Below are 20,211 nucleotides of genomic sequence, written 5' to 3' on the forward strand. Positions count from 1 at the left end.
AAATGAACGATATGAATATTGTATTATTATATTTTTAATGAAAACATAGATTTATAATACCTAGATACAGTCTTATTCGCGCACGAATCGTTATACAAACAATCAATTTTAGCATCATATAAAAAAATAACAATTATCATGGTTAATGAATGTAATATTATTTATTTGTGTAAAACACAAAGAGGCGACATTAAGCTGTATATGCGACAGTAAGCATAGGTGTGATTGTAATATAACCGGAACTGGCCAAGTTAAACCTCATATTACGTATCATAAAAATTAAGCCTGATTTGCTATAATACTCCGCGAAAAGCAGGAGAATCTGTATGGTGCAATTTATTATTTCTTCAATCCTTATACTCCACACCAAACAGATATTCATATTACGTACCTATTAAAAACGTCGCAAAATTGTTGCACCCACCGTGTTCAATCGACCTGTGTATCAGTGAGTTCCGACTTAAAATCGATCCCTAAATACACAGTATAATAAATATATTTATTTCTCAAATATCATACGTTGAGTGGTTACTAAATAAAATGAAATAAACGCATTACTTTTACGGCATTGACTCCAAAGCGACAATCGCTTGCACACAGATGAAGTATACGTAATATGAGTTAGACAAATTGATAATAGAAGCTGTCCCAGAGTTTCTTAACCAGGCCAATGATAAAGTAGGTAGATGATAATGAATTAAAAGCCCACAGAAATAAGGGTGACACCATTGCAATAAGAACACACGGAATATTCGGCCATTATTCTATGCAGTGCATTGTGTTGGACACAATACACAGTAAAAACGCCCTGCGCGCGTCACACTTTACACCCGCGGAATTTTGCTAGGTCACTATTTTTTTCCCATTTTCCCATTTCATGGGAAATAACTTTAGAGATAAAATAGTTACTGTCAAATGCTAAATGGTTTGAAATGACTAACCGCTTGTACGATAAACCGATCTAAAGTGGAGTGGTTTTTGATGCTTTAATATTAGTCGTGTACACGGTTTCTGCATATTCTTAATTCGGTGGGTGACACAAGTCCGCCTGTGGATTCAGTGCAAAATGTACAAAAAATATGTTATCAAGAATGGGCTGTGATGCGGCCTGCCATATTCAAATTAAACGCATTTTTTTTAACCATATGCATGTGGTATTATAGTATCTAGTAACAGTATATATGTGTTAATAACAAAGGACGACTAAATACAAACGTACTATATAATACCCGATGTGACCAGCCATGCTGTACGCCGAAAAATTTGCATGATTGAAAAGTGTTCAATTCAAAAATTTTCAGCTTGTGTTACAAAAATGAGTCTTAACACTTTAGGGATACGGCTGAGTATGTGCGTATAGAGTAATTCGGGTATGAGTTTTTATAAGTGATTTTTTATCTAGTATTAGTAGTTATTGATCAATGAGTTTCTATCAGAATGTACAAATCAATAATTAAATTGAATTTTTTTAAAATAAAATAATAATTAGGAATTATTGCTCTCTCGCCGCCTCAATCTTATACATTATTTATATTGGTATATAATTATCGTGTATTCGTAATATATTGTAAATTCTACGCGGATTATTTTCTGGGAAGCTACTAGTAATAATACATTAGTTTATAATGTTACAATATCATCACACAAGGATGCACATGCAAGGATGGGATGTATTTTTTTCGGGAGCGAAAAGGATACCACTATCATTTCGCTCGCGACAATGGACGTCAAAGTAGAAATTACAGCTAGTAATGCACATATAAGAGCTTAATTAATTTAGAAAAAACTTCTTAATGCGTATAATTAGAGAAAGCGTTGCAAAAAATATAAGGCTGTTTTGACACATCAATCAAACATCACACACATTGTTGTAAGTAAGCGGTCACGAAATTGAATCCTTACCAATTTTGTTAAATGCGAAAGTGTGTTTGTTTGTTTGTCCGTCCCTTCACGCCCTAACTGAGTAACCTTCCTAGTGATTTTTGGCATATAGTTAGTTGAAAGGACGGAGAGTAACATTGACTGCTTTTTATCCGAAGAAAACAAACGATACCCACGTTGCTTGTAAAAACCCGTAATAAGCGCGGGCAACAGATTGTTTAACATAATTGCTTAATTTAAATGAGAGAGCTATTCTTTTAAAGCGTTATGTATTTTTTTACCGATTTAGATACCGATTTCTTCATCTTTATAATATTATGATCTCTATCAAGAAATCAATTAAACCTTTGGCTCATTTTATAATACCTTTATGATCTATCGGATGCAAAAATTCTTTGAATGAGAATATTTGAGTTTACAAAATATAAAAATACGAATAGCTTCGTACTTGTGTTTTAGGCTGATTTATAGACCGTTCTTAGACTACGCTCAGACTTAACTTGCGATAAAACGCGACTTACGTCGTACACGTAATTCTGTTCTGGTTTGTTATTCTTAAGTCAGAAAAATCAAAGTACACTCTATAGACCTTGGGCTAAGTTCAGCAACTAGATCAGGTTTAGTATATAGGTGCGTTTGATCGAATGCAGACGGTATAATTTGTAGTGAAAAACAAAGGCGTGCGGCCGCGCATTGTGTAAAAACGGATCACAGCTAGGCTGCAAGCGTTGTACCAATGGCCAAGATAGTTTAGTTAGTTTAACTTCAGATTCTGACTCAGATTTGACTATTTATAATGCGACAACTATACTTAATCGTATACGCGGTGATGCCGAAGCCTAGTCCACTAATAAGGCTTCGGCTTTTTTTCGGGGAACTTTCGATCGCAGCCTCTAACATTTCCGAGTTATGTGCTTTTTAATTGAAGCGATTAAATATCACTGTTTACCACACCGACCAGAATTAAAGCCGTGTTGGAGGTCTATGTTTAAAAACAATCACAGAGCACTAAAGTTTTTAAGGTTTATATGGAGGGTACACTATTTTCTGCACTTAAAACCATGACATTTACAATAAAAATACCCACTAACTAGTCTAACAAAATTTCCGGCAATTTAGCGTTCTCGACGTTGATGTTAGCTTTATTTTTAGCTCTTTAATCAGTATCATTTTATTTCCTTAGAACACCAGTGTCCATTAAGTCAACGTGAACGAAGTCGCGGATAAATAATATACAACTCATGATATTTATGTTTCGCGTTGTTTTTTTAAGTCCATCTATCCGCACTGGGACAGCGTGGTGGACTATGGCCTAAACCCTTCTCATTGTAGGAGAAGACCCGCGCCCTTTAGTGGTTCGTTAATGGGTTGATATGATGATGACTTTCACGTAGCAACGGTTATCCAAGAGAATAGAATCGTGGACGTTATTATCCCAAACAAATAATTAAGAAACATAAAAAAAATGTAATATGAAATAAAGATTAAATGAAAGTGATAATAAGATATTTCAGTTATTGCAACTTCGGCCTAAGTAGAATAAAATAATGGTCGAACGCATCCCGCACAAAGGTCCGATAAAGGAAAAGCTTCGACGCTTTCGGCAATTGAAGCCTAAGCTACGATAAACAAATATTACGTTTTAAAATTTTTTCCTTTTATTTTGCATATAAATGAATTGATAAATTAAAGTTTTATGATATTATTTTAAATTATAAAACAGAACATGTATTTTAGAAATATTACGTCAAAACGTTGTCGACTTTGTGGGAAACGGACTGTGAATAGTTACAAGTGTTTTAACAGTTTTTATAACACATATAGATCACTTTTCCATGATCGCATTTAAATGGAGTTGGTGCCAAGTCGGCGTCAACTGGATATGGTATGCGAAAGCCTAAATTCAACTCGCGATTGTATCGATGGAATTTCGCACATGTTGCAAAAACTATATATTATTATTATTTATTTATATGCCTTTATGTAGGCAATTTCGAATGGACTCTTGAATTAATTAATTAATGCGGTCCAATTAGTAATAAATAAAATTAAGTAATTGGACCTTATTAATTCATACAATTAATATACAATTTTTATGTCAAGTCCATTCTAAATAAATTTAAGAAATAATGTTATCTACTATTTTTATCTATAATTTGGTTTTTTCAATGTTTAAAAGAAAAAATCTTACACATACATATTCAGTTAAATTGCAAAATTATATTAATATTTTTTTAGAGTACCAAATCATAATTTCTCTTGTTTATATTTTGTTAGATTATTTTCGAGCTTTATTTATTAAAAAAATAGTTTTTTGTACTTAGTACTTAAAAGTTATTTTCCTTAATGACGTGAATCATGACCAAACTGAGCCAAATTATAGGTGAAATATTAGAATCTGATAAGTTTATCGTTGAAATACATGCTTAAATGTGTATATATACATGTATAACGGTTAAAATGAATTTATAATTATTTGGACACGTAGAGGATTAGAGTTTGAATGAATATTGCTTGTTAGCAATAAAAGGTATGGAAGTGTAAAAAGTTGTATTTTAAATATATTGCATCCTTAAGGATTAGATAGGCGATATAAATATATACATATATATTTATATATCTAAAAGAGATTTTTAGATGTTTATTTTGCCATGTAAATTTTATTCTAGACTAGAATAATAACAAATAGAAAGAGACGCAAGACGATAGTAAACAACTTACGTTTCTCTCTTTAAGTTACAGTACTACCACTTTTATTGGTTATGCCCATTATATTCTTAAGCGCTTAACAGTACGCCTTAAAACGATTGTAAACACCAAGTTTTTTAATTTGTCTGTTTACAATTTTAGCTAATGTTCATATATTATATCATTGTTTTCCTTTAACCTAATGGTTAGTTAGGATATGTGTATACTTATTTTAAAATTCGGTAACATTGTTATTGTAGATACTTGTTAACTGTAAACTGTTCTCCTGTAGCGGAGTTGCAGGTCCTTAATTTTGGATAAGGAGCGAAATATAGCCTTTGGGAGATTTGTAATACAACAAGAAACTAAAGCTTACCCGCTCTGAGAGTTTGCTAGTAGCCGATGACGTCATCGTTTAAATTTTTTTGCGCGTAAATACTTTGTACCATGGTTAGCAAAAATATTTTGCGCCTACCAATAAAGTTGGCGCAGATTGGTATATTTACTTATTAATATTATAAAGAGGAAAGAATTGAGTTTGGGTATGTTACGTATCAACTTAAACTACATTACCGATGTCAAAATTCTTAGAAAGCTACGTTCTCAGCGAGTAATGAATAGCGTATTTTATCTCAGTAATATTGGTCAAGATTACAGCCTTGATAATGGTTTTTGTAAAGAAAGCTTCAAGTAAAAGCGTTATTCCCGTACGCTGACAAAATGGTACGTCGTACGTACACTACATGTACTATAACAATATTGCTCCTTTAGTCAATATAAAGAAAAGTCCGCGCAATCAAATACCTGTCTTTTATAAATATAACATTTGTCTAAAATTACATAAAAATTAAAAGGTACTTTTTAATCGTAGACGTGCGTAGTGTTTTTATTCCTTACAAAAAACAATGATTTTATTATCAATACAATTTTACAGCATATTTTTAAAATGCATAGTTTAGGAGATCATGACAAATTCATATAAGTTTTTATTCAATCTGTGTAGCTAGAACGCGCGGTTTGCACTAGGTGGCATTGGGTCGAGTTGCAAGTTTACGTCTATCAGTACCCACGTGGTTCTTAAACTATAAAATACAAAGTAACATCCCTTAGTTAACGCGGGGAGGGCTATTAACCTATCAAAGTAGTTGTACTGTAGCAAAATAATAATTTGGCGTGCCCAAGACAAAATATTGTTTGCGGTCGACGGACGCCAGCTCCAGCTTAAATGAGCACCCATGGATTTATATAATTAAATAATACAGTAGACGCTTAGGCATTTGTGAACCGTGACTGATTGTAATCTACACTGTAAATATTGTAAGCTTGGCTATGTTTTAACGTACTGAAACACTGCGATTTTTTTAAGTTTGAAGGATATGTTGTTTATCGATGTAGGCAAAGTTCGGTAACCAGAAAACCTTCAACCGTAGAGGTATGGAAATGGGCGATTTACCTACGGTGATATGTTTGCCAAGCTTAGATAAGGAATTGCAATATTTTTGGTTTGTGTTCTGATAGAAAAAGACAACACCTTGCATATCGAGAGATAAAGCAATAAAACGTCACAGCTCTATATAAAGAATGTTGTCTTTCTCTGTCACTATGAATGCCATTAGTTTACATAATAAATATTATAGTAATAATAAATATGTTTTGCTTAAAAAACTTCGATGTGACCAGCATCAATGACCATAGACTGTAGAGGCGGTTTTTTTTAAAACTGTAAATGCAAATCGATATTAAGTTCCTTTGGTAGCACGTGCATGTAGTTTTTATATGAATATTAATAAAATCTAACGATCGCGTTTAAAGTCTATGGCGTTTATATTATCGTTAGCTAAGACAAATGTAAAAATGATATAATAATAGGTGTAAATATAATGAAAAGCAGTGTAGAAACATATTATATACACAGTTATAAATATAGTGTTTTATTGATGCACTCCTTACTTATACCTGTCCCTCCTTTCCACTATCGAACACCGAGATATCGTATGGGTATTTACTGTTATGAACTCTTAGTTGATAGCCCATTGAAACGTACGCGATCTATGTTTCATTTAGCTTTCAATGATGGCTACAAAAGTAATAATTTCCGTAAATTATTACTTTTATAGCTTTAGGTGTTGATGAGCTAAGCAGATCATCACTTCAACCGATTGTCGTTCACTGTTGGAGATAGATATTTTGTAGGGCGTTCTAAAATACATGATCCTGGGTCGCTTACATTCCGGCGACTCCCAGCGCGGGGCTGCCATTCCTGATTCCAACACCTTAGGACCCCAACGTGCAACGTTCTCCGAGCTATGTGCTCAGCCCATAATCACTTCAGCTTCACGACTCGTTGAGTCTGTAACTCTAATTCTTCTACGGATGTCGTCAATCTGATTTGATGACGTAGAGATACTCCTATCGTAGCTCTTTCCATCGCCCGCTGAGTCTAAATCTTCTTATGAGGCCCATAGTTGACGACCCAACTGATGGCAAGTGGGAAACGATCAGAGCAACGTTGGTCATGCAAGGAAAACTTCCTTCAAAGTGCCGCCCTTTGCGCCAAGCGATCACGCTCTTCATAGAGCAATGTTACTTGGCGGCCGAAATAAGTATGAAGGCAGTAGTTCCTAGAACGAGCTATAAAAGCTACTATTAGTTTTCAAAGATCTTAAATGCTCTTCCGGCTTTAGTCTTCTCGGTAGCTACATTATGGAAATCTAAATAAAAACGTATGAAATTTCTAGGCAAGCCCCACTGTATACCACATCATTTTTTTTATTTATACACTTTATTTGTAAACCACAAATAGTAAAAAAAAAAACAATGGACACAACAAAAATAAACTTAAAAAGTAGGATACAAAGGGCGGCCTTATCGCTTAGTAGCGATCTCTTCCAGGCAACCTTATGATTAGGAAAACCAAGGGAAACCGATTGGTGGGGTGTATTATTATTATATACATACTTACGAACAATTACACACTAATACTTATCTAGATTACACACATAAAATATTAATAATAATAAATATAAAAAATAATAAACTAATATATACTAAAACATACTTAAATATGAGTAAGAGTTAATCACTGTCATCATCATTCAATATTTTTTTATATATAGGTATATTTAAAAAATGCAGATATAAGGTACCTGCGGGTAGAAAGAGCCGGTGTCTATCAAGGTCCATTGCCACAAAAACACATTTGTAACACATTTATTTCAATAAGGACCAAAGCTAAGGTTTTAAAAAAACGTAATTTTTTATCGAAAATGTGATAATAACAGTAATATTTGTACGGTTTTAGATGAATGAATCTTCAAATATTTGTCTTGTGATTTCAAATTTAGTTTTATTTTTAAATTTATACCATTTTATAAGCTTTAAATTAAGGTGGCCCTTGTTTACCGCAAGTACCTTAGTTTACAAGAATTAAAGCTGTTCAAGGTTCGAGGATACATACACCCTGTAAGTAGGTAAGTGTCTGTAAGCAACCTGTTGCACAGAGAAAACTGTAGCGTCTTCCCTTACTTGATTCTTGCATCAAGGGTTGTCTCGAGGAGATCACTTAAAGCGATAGGACCGCCTTTGCCCATTTCAAATGTTGTTTTATTCCTTGTTATTCCATATTTTGTTTGCACTGTAATTAGTGCAATAAAGACCTCTAGGTAAGCCGTGATGCTTGACTTACTTTCCTACAAATATAAATGGTTTAGCAGATCTAGTAGGCACTGTCCTGAAGTCTGGCCTAATGAACGAGTTCATGGATATGCTTGTTCTGCTCCATTTAGTAACTACAAAGAAGTTGATATGCCCCCTATGAAATAACTGATCTGCATGTAAAACCTCACTCAAAAGACCTAGAAAACGCAACGCTATCACAACATTATGTCCTCCATGACGTGTCGCGGAAACTGCGACACGTTGGCCTCATCATCTGGAGTGTGCGCAGATATGGCTAGCGTAGCCAAATATAATTATAAAATTTCGATTGCCCGACCCGCAGTAGAGTTGACCGCTGTTAGTAAGTATATTATGTAGGTATAGGGAGTCGAGGTGTTCTAGACGTTTCTTTTCAAAAGCTTTACATTGGTCACTTATCAGTTTGCGCCATATAGACCTTTCCACAGCAGTCTGCCTCTCAATTGATCCAAACTATGTTGCATGATGTTAGCGTTTTAGAACATCCTTAAAGAACAAGTAAATACTGACAACCTCATTCGTTTACCAGAACTGAGCTCATTGTAAAAAGCTGCTTTTGGAAGCCTAATGTCCACACCATCTTGTAATGTAAGTATCAGTATAAAAATATATGTAGGTAGTCAAAAAATTAAATGTCAAATAAAGTCGGTCTCAGTTCCATGCCTTTGTGTTTCACTTCCAATTAACCACGTCAAATTAATCACGTCGATCAGATGATCTCAATCAAACCGCAACGTTATTCGTGGGCGGTTGGAGTCGGTTGTGATAAAACCGAAAGTTCGGTAACCTCTCTGACTACAAACACACCGTATTTACCAATGTCGACGAATGCGCGCATGTCGGACACCACGGAGGCTTCTCAAGCCTCGCCGTCGCCAGCAGACCAGGTATCCTTGGCCACGGTACATCGACAGAGCAATCGGGCACGTACCGCGCTAACACTCCGCCCACGTACCAAACGGCCCAATTATAAAATATGGTCTAAATTGTTGCGATTATAGCTTGGAAAACCTACCAGGGTTTACCTGTTACATTAGGTTTACCTGCTACCCATGTCATTATCGCCTAAGCCTAACTATAAACAATGTTATCATAAGCCGAAAAGTCAAATGTATTTATATACTTACAGCCTACGTACATTATAAACACTATGTGGCAAGAGTATTAATTATGCGTATTTACCTACTTCGATAGTGAATGAGATGTGATTTACTTCATTCTTATATGTATTTAGTAATTGCTCTGTGTTTTAACTTGAAAAAATTGTATGTCCCTCAGATACATACGTACGTATTTTTTTGACCTTTCAATATCAAAGCTTCCATGCCGTCCAGTCTCGATCTCCTCAGATTTTCAGAGTTTGTAATTTCAAATTTTTATCCTGCCACTTAACTCGCATTATAACACTTGAGATGGAAAATGTCCAGACGCTTATATCTGTTTTATAGAGACCAAACTTCAGAAGCATTTATCACAATATAAGTACTACGTCACTCTAGCAACTATCGGCATAGCTGGTCTTGTATGGTGTCCTGCCACAGCGTAACTTTTATGACGGAAGTTCCGCCATATTCCAGTTAGTTTTTATTTGAATGTCAGCAAATCTAGTTCTTCGTTAACATAACCATAGTGCAGGAGATTCGCATCTCATTCTCTCACACCCTAAAAAAGCTAACGCTCCAAACCAAGATGACAAAATGAATTTAGTAGTGTTGTGTTTGGTATATGTAGATGATTTTCCTACTCCTACTCTTCCTTTTAATTATAGATCATCATCCCATTACCGACCCACTCCATGAGCAAGGCATGAGTCTCACAATGGGATGGGCGTATTTCACCACGCTGGCCAAGTGCGGATTGGTAGACTTCACACGCCTTTGAGAACGTTTTGGAGAACTCTGTCTTGCAGGTATCCTTCACTGTTAAAGTTAGTAACATTTTAATTGCTTCAATTTAAAAACGCACATAATCCTAAAAGTTAAAAGGGATCGAATCCCGAAAGCGAAAGGAAGTCTAAATACCTAAACACTAGTTCATCACAGCTAGTTATGGGTAAGGACTACTTGATACAATCTGCGATCTGAAGAAATTACATTAGATTGACTATTTATTTATTTCGTTAAGAGTTAGGTTAGGACACAGAACTGACACAGACGTCGTCATAACTTAAATAGTACATAAGTGAGAGGATGCAACGTCAAGTAAGAATTCCAATTATTTAAAAAACATTTTATTTCATTATTCAATACATAGTCATAATAACATAACAAATTGTGCTAAGAAACACTAGCAGTTTCGACATAGCACCGTTATAATTAAAATATGCTACTGGTAGCATAATTTTTACACTGTTCACCATATGCTGAATACCAAATAACAAAATATTAGAATGAACTACCTTAAATCTTATATTTTGCCATAAATAGAACATTTCTTCATCATTTTCAGTTTTTTTTTTATACACAGTGACTATTTTTAGTGCTACGAAGGCGGCTCCTTTAGTGATTCATATCCTATATCTCTGCGCAATATTTAATGTAAATACAGTTTAGTAGTTATATAAAAAATAATGCACTTCTAAAACGCTGATCGAATTAAATTCCTATGCTCACCGCCGCGCAAATGTCACCGATAATGATTGCAGAACTGTCTAGAATTAATTTATTCATTTCTAGAATTTTCATTATTATCAGGTATTGGACGCAGAGGACAGATAGACAGACAGATTGAAGTTGCAGTTGCAGTTAAAATAAATAAATTTTTAATTTACGTTAGACATAAAAATAGCCAAAGAGCTGAAAAACTAGCAAGCGGATGTTTAGTGCATTCCACATAAACATTCCTGCACCATCAAAGGAAACACGATATTATTTTTATTCCGTTTATTCACTACTTGAATATCTCAAAATAAATGTTTCGAAGGGACTCCGCTGGTTCAGTTTTCAGCAGCAAAATAAATTTGTAAACCATCCAAAATGTCCGTGATACACATTCGTTATAAAAAAAAACTATCATGATTGACATTTGACACACATCACCGTAAACAAGTGTCACATGTATGTAAAGTCAAAATATTTTCTCTCGTCCTTAGGTACAAAATATAATATATCTTGAGCATTATGAGCAAAACAAAAAATGTTAGTCTTATTCGGGTTTTGCATGCAAGACGCGTTATCAAAATTAAAACCATTTTAACATTTAATTGTCAGTAGTAAATAGTGAATAAATAGGTTTGAGGTAAACTTAAAGGATTCTATGGACATTCGACGGCTAACATCTTTTATATCGTTAGATTTAATTGTATTGCTGCTAATTATGTTGTAAACAAATAAATAGGTCCTTAATTTACAGGAATAATAGTTGTGCTAGTGAAGGTATAGTTTTTCGTTCCTGTAATTTAGTTAAGTTTAAGTTATATATAACAGAATTGACACCATTAGGTACTTTACAAAATATAAAAATAACGACAACTTACAAAAATATCTCAACGTACATATACAAAACAGAATGTATAAAAGGGGGAAACATATGTCAGTTGCCAGTTCTGAAAAGAACTGGCAACTGACATATGTTTCCGAAGAATCAATTTAAGGCTTGGGTTGAAGGATTCTAAAATTTACTTTGATAAAACTAATACAGCCTTTAAAATAAGATGTTTTATTAATTACAAATGTTTGTTTTTATATTTTTAAGATTCAGAACTGGCAGCGTCATTCAATTCATAGTCCTAGTAACAAATGATACATTTAGAAATGTAAAACAAGCATAATTAAATACCAATAACTGAAAAATAAACCTAATATTAACTGTAGTGTAAATGAAGTTTCAACAAAAGATAAAGTCATCAAAGTGATTTTAATTTTAATTTCTTCTTAAAGAACGGATTGATAGGAGATGGCGTGGAAGGTTTCAAGTTCGTTTTGTTCGGCTGTTTGCTACTGTCAAACGGGATACTCGGACTTTGTCTAACACTTTTGTAATAATCGACCGTTCCTTGCATGCCGTTATTCTTCAGCACAAACTTCACCTTTTTCGGCGTTTCTATATTAACCCTTTTCTTTGGGCTACCGTCTTTTTTTATTTTGCCATTTACTTGCTTCTGGTAGTTTTTTACCTTATTCACTACAAGGTGCGGTTCCGTTTTTTTATTTGCTTTCAACTCTTTAGGATTCAAAACTTTTTGTTTTTTTATATTAGCAACTTCATTTGTCTGTTTGTTTGTTTTAAAGTTTAATACTTTGTCTTGTGTTGTTGTTATTTTCTTACTCTTATTAACTGATAGTTTTTTCACCTCATCACTATCTGACAACTTATTAAATTCCTTACTCTTATCACTATTCGAAACTTTATTAGTCTCCTTAATTAATACAATTTTGTTATTTTTGTTTTCCTTATTTAATATATTTTTGTTATTTTTGTTTTCCTTTTTAACATTTTCTGTTTTAACTATTTTTTTGCTATCTTCACTATTGGTTAGAAGTTTCTTATTAACTTTACTATTTTTCTTACTTTTGATATGTTTTGGTTTATTGTTTTCGTCGACTTTAGGTTTTTTACTGAGCTCAACACTATTTTTGTCTTTAAGTTTTCGTTTTCTATTATTTTTCTTGTCAACTGCCTTATTTTCTTTATTGGAATCGTTTTTCTTAGCTTTTTCCTCTGGTTTCGTTGTTTCCACTTGCCAGTCGCCATTCTAAAACAACATATTATGTTACAAACTCAATATTGGAAAATGTAAAAAATAATATGGCATTCTATTATTATTGGTTTTGATGAAACGTCACAAGCTTAATTATAATTTAACACTTACAGTGGTATCTAATGGAGTTGTTTCAGAAGAGATTTCATCCACGATGTTCACACCAGACCTACTTTTCGCAAGAAGTCTTTTACGGTGTTTTCGACTAAGACCTACAACAAAAAATTTAATTATGACAATGATATAGGTTATGCAAATATAAGATAAAATTGAAAAGAAAGTTTGAGTGATACATTTGAATGAATTGGTACGTGTGTATAAAACTGAACTAGCAAAACTTCGCTTAGCTAAGAATACCGCGTAATTACAAAATTCACACTTAATACTTAATTAACCCACAAAAATCATTCTCTTACCAAATCAATCTCTTGTTCAAGTAATAAATAAATATAAAACAGCAATACACACATCGCCATCTAGCCCCAAGGCGTAGTTATGACTAAAATGACTGATGAATAAATACTTATATATTAAATAATATGAATAAATACTTATAATATACAGATAAATACCCAGGGACTCAAAAACATTCATGTTCATCATTCAAACATTTTCTAAAGGGGGTATCACCCATACTGAAAACCACCACGGCATGTCCCTCTTGTTGGCTTTGTTAGACGGCCGGTGTACCTGTTGTACACTTCCTGGACGTCTACCAACCACCCCCACCGATTACTGGGGCTCCTGCGCTAACGAGGAGGGTATCGGGATAACTTGAACCTCCACTCGAAAACAGTGAATGCCTATAAAGTAACGCCATAAAAATCTAATACGCAAGAAAACTTTCTATATTTAAAGTATTTTGATTAAAAGGGCTAAGTGTTAGTGGGGAAGAAAAACAAAATGTTTATTTTCATAGTGACCTCGTAAGGCGAGCTCGTCCGATTGTTTGACGAGCTGTTTCTCCAACGCACGCAGCCGTGTGGCTGCTCGTATCGGCTCGCCGCGGTCCAGGTTCGGTTCCAGCCCCGCTGCGTCTGAGGCCGGCACTCGGAGCGGATACTGGTTGCGACTTAGATCTTCGAAACTGAAATTCAATATGGTGGACAGAATTCAAGACATGTTTTATCATCATCATATCAAACAATTAGTGGTCACAGGTTTAAAACTTCATTAACAAAAAAAAAGGAAAACAAAGATTTGATGGGGAAGTTAACATTTCTAAAACAACTCACCGTTCTAAACAAATTTTTGCTCGTTTGTATGCCTTGGATGAGGATGTTGTCATTAATTCTCTTAGTTGTTCAGCTAAAAGCTTGGCCGGTACAGGAAGTGGCTCCAAACTAACATTCACACGACCCGCTCGAGGATCTAGAGGAAGCGACCTACAATACATACATACATTGAAGAATAATTATTAATCGACATGAATATTATCATAGGATTAAATTTTATGGCTTCCAGAATTTTATTTGTTTTGATGCGCAGGATTCGATATTCGGTATCAGCCAATCAGCGCGACGGTACCCTGGCGAAGCTACATCCGCTGGTAACTTACGCTATGACAAAGTTTGAATTGAACTATACAGCCGTGGAGGGCACAAGACTCCTCACTAACTAATTGGGGAGGGAGGGATTTAGGATCCTTATTGTTTTAATAAACATCTGTCCCGGAGGAGCTTAAGATTTATAACATCGTCGTCACCATCGTAGTCTATGTGCTCAAAGATAGCTCTTTCTTTTTGGCCATGTGGCAACGGAAAGGCCTGATTGTTTAAGTGTAGCAGAGGAAGAGTACCGACCCGAATGCACCCTCATTCAGAAAGGCTCAAGATCGTACCGCCTGCTTTAATAAGTAAAGCTGGTTTTGGTTATGTACTGATGTTTTTTTTAGATTTATCTCCCAGTAACTTAACTCTACTCACTCGTTTTCATCACCATTTTCCATAGATTCGTCAGCTTGTCCGTTTTCATACTCATCATCATCATCAGTTTCGTCATCTGAGACACGCTCTAGAGCTTCGGGACCACCAGCGGGACATCCCAACTAAATAAACAAAAATATATCATTAAAACTTTTCTTGTTAATTAGGGTTTTTAGTACTGCACTAGTAGCTAATGTTTAAAAGTATTCTGATTGTGACACTATTACATTGATGCAAGTGATTTGTCCTTCCCTTAAATAATATAATGCTAATACCTAAAGATCTTTGTCAGATCTTTACCAAATATGTTAAACAATTTAGTATTTTCTTATCACAAAGATTAAGTACATATTTTTATCAATATCAGTTCAATCTTATTTGCATTTAAAGAACATGAGAAACTTAAAAATCACACAAAGGATTCCAAAAATTTCATTAGAAGCGCCTTTAACAAATGACATGGAATGAATACACAGAAAAGCTCTTAATAAATATACCTTTTTCCAGGCAGATGTAGCAATATCATACTCTAATCCAAGCTCACTTTGTTGAACCAAAGAAGTCAATAGTCTTCTACAAGTAATAGCAAGTGTGCTGTCACCCCCGCACACTTGAATGCTGAAGGGGTATATGAGAGCTACCAAGCTTTCTTCAGGTATTTGACCTTTGGATACCTGAAAATTAATGGGATTTACTATATTATATATGTCAGTACAGTCAGGTATATTTTCATTCTGCACTTTAGGCACGAAATCATACCTACAGGTGATTGATCACAAATTATAAAAAAAATACTATTCGTCGATTTGACTCTTGATTTTAAAGAAATGGCGGATGCGATTCATAAATGGTGCCAGCAGCGTCCAAACATTCACTCATGCCTTTTCTGTATGTCTGTAATCTTGATAGTGTAGTTGTATTTTGATCATATGAGGCTCAACAAACTTGAGAGGAGAACACTCTATTGTTATAGTGTAGTGTAATATTTATTTTTCATACCTTCGATAGTTCTTCTAGGTAACAGTCTGTGATGTGCAACATCATGGACGCTGCATTGCGAGCGTAAAGTGGCGTCTTTAACGCCAGGATACCTACGAAACAAAATTTTTTTTGAAAACCATTTTCTAAATGTAATTTAAAAGGGCAGTGGCAACAATTTAGTTCTGCAACTATGTCGCTTCTAACCCAAACCTCATAACCGCTAAATATGTTAAAAACTTACCATCACTAGAGCACAGCATGTTGGAAAACATCTGGCAGCTCTTGAGCTTCCAATCACATCTCTGCAAGCAGCGGAAACTACCGCGAAGATAGCGACGCACCAACTGTGTGGAGAATATAGAACTTAAGAAGGTATGAAGACAAGGATGCCTTGATAGAGGGACACTATGGCTATACAATACAAACAAAACTAACAGAATTTCTCTTCTAAACTTCGATAATAATTACTATTCTATCTTAGCCCATTGGCTCATTCTTTAGCTGAAACAACACAATCATTTTCAATTGTGACTCAGAAAAAATATCATGATAATTATCATCTTATTTCTGAGGGATGGTGATATAGTTCCTACAAAGATAGTAGGTCTTAAGCATTAAAATATTACCATTAGGAATTTATCCATTCTGTGCTGATCAATTCCATACCACTCAGTAGCAAGGACTTTGAAGCCTGCTTTTATCATCATTATAGCATATTGAATTTGGTCAGCTGGAAACAAGTCTAGGGTTGCTGCAATACTGTCACATAAGTCCTCCTGTAAAAGAATGAGGTACAAACTCAAAATTCATTTTTTTCAAGTAGGCCTAAAACACTTTTGAATTATCAAGTATGTCTGTTTGTAGTGACTACGACATTTGGATTTTTGATAAGATTTGGTGGCCTTATCTCTACATAGATCATGCACCAAAACAGGCCACTTTTTAATGCATAGTTTTACTTCACATATTGCAGGAAGTTGTAAGTACTCAGCTAAGTAGTAGGTAGACTAGTAGTAGGTAACATATCTAGTTAAATGAGCTTGTATATTATAGCAGCATTTGCCTACTTCTTAGCTATTAAGAAAAGAGTTATTAACTAGCTAGTTGTTCATTTGGCAATCAATTTGGTTTGTTTCATCTCCATTTTCTTCCAGGTTTCTCCAGGTTCTTTACTATATGTCACTAATTTACGACCATTTCTTGTAAGTCGACTGCTCATATCCACTTTTTGTTCATAAAGACTAGTTAGTACCATGAGGACTAGTTAGTACCATGAGAACAGTTAGTACCAAAGAAAACTTTTCTGTACCCCTCACTAATAAAATCTTGCATACTTCTAATATATGTATGAAAGGAATTGAGTAAATATAATTTTGGATCTCAGTTCTGATCCCAAAGCTGAGCAATTCCTATGTTAGCAAATTACCCATAACCTCAAATTCTATACTTACACCTATTTCAAACTTAATGCCATGTGGTATTTGATTACTGAGATTTCGTCAAAGGTTTGTTTATTGAAAGGTGAGTTAGTATAATCATTTTCTTAAACTGTATTGTGAAGCCAGTTTTCACTAAACCTAGGCATCGCCTAAATTGAATGCCTACAGATTTAAGCAATGGAAAAAATGTTTCACCAACTCTTAAGTGATAACTATTGGTCAACAGATGATGTATGCCTAGGAACCTCCTTAGATTAGGTGTTACTTATTTAGGCATTGCCTTGTTTATCATTTGTGAAAACAGGCATTAGTTTATCAAGGGGGCAGGTTAAACATGTTGATTGAAATTCATGTTCGAGGCCCTTAATATTAAGATAGTGCCTTGGCATACTTGAAAATGACAAACAGTAGTAGGATTTTTTGTAACTATAACTTTACCAATAATATTTGCTTATTTTTTAATTTTCAACAATATTTTTGAAAATTATAAATTATCTTGACTAACTTTTATCTTACTTTACCTGCACTATAGGTTTGTCTGACATCCAAACAGCATAGAATAGACCTTTCCACACTCTGGTAAAATCATCTTCTTTAAATTCTGAAACATAAGGGCTCATGTGTTTTTATATTACAGGACAAAATATTTCAATGAAGATAGCACTATTGAGCCTTGTCAATTTCTTCATGATTTGTGTATCATGAGAGCACATATTATTTTAATATTTTTAGTTCTTTTCAGTAAACTTCTATGATTATAGATTAAAGCAGTATTAATATTTTTGGCATTTGTTTCAGAATCATAATCTTTATTTTAACGATATCATGTATGATAACCTGGCATTTTAAAATTAACTGCTATTAGCGATGGCAGAAAGTCCATTGCCTCCCTCACAGGGAAGATAATATCCTAATTATCCAAATGCTAGTGCTAAGAAGTGTGACCAATGAATTTGCTTGGTTTCTGTGGCACATGGAGTGGTCAACACTATGTTCCTATCTTGGGGCTGGCAAGTAAAATACAGTACCCAACCAATTTAGAAGCTGTCAATAATGATTTTCAACTACACTAACGAGGCAGAACATTACAGAGTTGTGTTTATTACAACCGAATCCACATTATTGTTCCCTTTGAGGTTATGTTACACATGTCAATACAAATTATCAATTTCCCAAAATTATACTAACCATACTTCTTATCAAAACAGTTCGTAAGCCATTTTTTAAGCGTTTTCAACACGCGATCGCGTGTTTTTTTCTCGTTTCCAGAAAGAAGTCGTGCAAATTTAAATTCTTGTGCCACAAGCAGAACTTTTTCTTTCTTAGGTTTGGTAATAGGCTTCCTTTTCTCTTTCTGCTTCTTAGTTTTCTTTTTATCAGGGAGTTTCATGTTTAATTAAAGTAGATTTAGATTATTTTCGTTAGTAAATTAGATGGATAATTCGATTCAATTCAATAACATTTTTCAAGTAAAACCACGCTTGACATTTGATATGACAAATGACAATGATCACAGACAACGTAGCTCGAGACATTGACGTTACCTAGATGTGACACAACAATTTTTTTTTTTAACAAATAGAGGATTTTTTTTTATAATTAATAATAATTTATATGCTAGTATTGTGGGTCACAATAAGTTGTTTTACAATAATTAAAATACACTCCTAAACAATCTACTGTCAATGAAAGTGTGCATATCTTTTCTGATTATACGAAATAAGATTCAAACTAATTCGAAAAAAGAAAAATTAAAAAACGATAATAATTTACTCAAAGATTTAAAAAGTCTTATCAATTAAAAAAAAAAATTAAACTATCATTTATTGATGATACTTAAAAATTATGTCATCATCATCACATCAACCCATTACCGGCCTACTACAGAGCACGGGTCTCCTTCCACAATATGATCGGTTTAAGGCCATAGTCCACCACGCTGGCCCAGTGCGGGTTGGTGGACACACACTCACCTCCTGTGAGAACATTATGTAGAACTCTCAGTCATGCAGGTTTCCTCACGATGTTTTTCTTCGCCGTTAAAGTGCGTGATATTTTAATTACTTAAAACGCATATAACTTAGAAACGTTAGAGGTGCGTGCCGAGATGCGAACTTGGCCCCTCTGGAGGGAAGACAAGCTCCTATCCAATTCGCTATCACCGCTTCACCGTGCAAAATAATGTACTACATGATTAAAGTAAACATTATTTTGTACAAAAAAATCCGGAAGGATTATCTAAATAACATAGTTAAGCCACAATAGCAGGTTCTAAAGGTGGCCTAAATAACATTTCGTTCAGCGGGAGAAATCGCGTTTAACAGCTTGTGCTAATTAAATGAAGTAAAGTACGAGCTGAATTCTCGATTTTATTTTTCTTTACACCGGATTGTTCTTAAACACCAATACAACTTTATATAGTGTAAAATCCTCCAGAATTATTAAAATCCTTATATTATTATTTATGAATATCAATGAATAGTTTACAGACTTTATTTTGAATTGTTATTAAAACTTCACACCAAAAATCATGGTCCTTGTGGTGAGGACCCCCTTAAAATTACAAGTTTTGTTTTTATTTTTTGACGGACTGACAGTGATAGTCTTACCCTTCGGGTAGGAAACCTTGAAAAGATGTACAGTCTGTACGAAAGCATACAGCTTTACGAAAATCGTTTATAGTCCGATGCTGTTATGTATGTGTCGGTAATACAAATATTCAACTTTTTTACTTCATTATTCCATACTAAATTTTAATACAGTGTTTCTGTTTTTTGTTTGTTACTAATGTTTGACTCAACCGTAGAACCAACCAATATTGCTGAAATTTAGCACATATGTAGCTGGAGACGGACATAGAGTAGCTCGTTGCACAGCGTTAGTTACCTGTTACATGACTTCA

General features: G+C 34.2%; 1 protein-coding gene across 1 annotated transcript; it reads right to left on the bottom strand.

Moving 5' to 3' along the window:
* Nucleotides 1–10,479: 10,479 nt before the first annotated feature.
* Nucleotides 10,480–18,809, bottom strand: LOC120628080 (ribosomal RNA processing protein 1 homolog). The gene is made up of 11 exons (XM_039896291.1): nt 18,498–18,809; nt 17,831–17,910; nt 16,497–16,646; nt 16,112–16,214; nt 15,889–15,980; nt 15,387–15,563; nt 14,890–15,011; nt 14,200–14,349; nt 13,888–14,051; nt 13,076–13,176; nt 10,480–12,958 (listed from the first exon to the last, which is right to left on the bottom strand). Exons 1-11 carry the CDS (start codon nt 18,697–18,699, stop codon nt 12,110–12,112), a joined length of 2,190 nt encoding a protein of 729 aa, XP_039752225.1. The 5' UTR covers nt 18,700–18,809; the 3' UTR covers nt 10,480–12,109.
* Nucleotides 18,810–20,211: the final 1,402 nt, after the last annotated feature.

Source organism: Pararge aegeria, chromosome 12, assembly GCF_905163445.1.
Source record: "Pararge aegeria chromosome 12, ilParAegt1.1, whole genome shotgun sequence".
In the NCBI taxonomy this organism is placed as follows: domain Eukaryota; kingdom Metazoa; phylum Arthropoda; class Insecta; order Lepidoptera; family Nymphalidae; genus Pararge; species Pararge aegeria.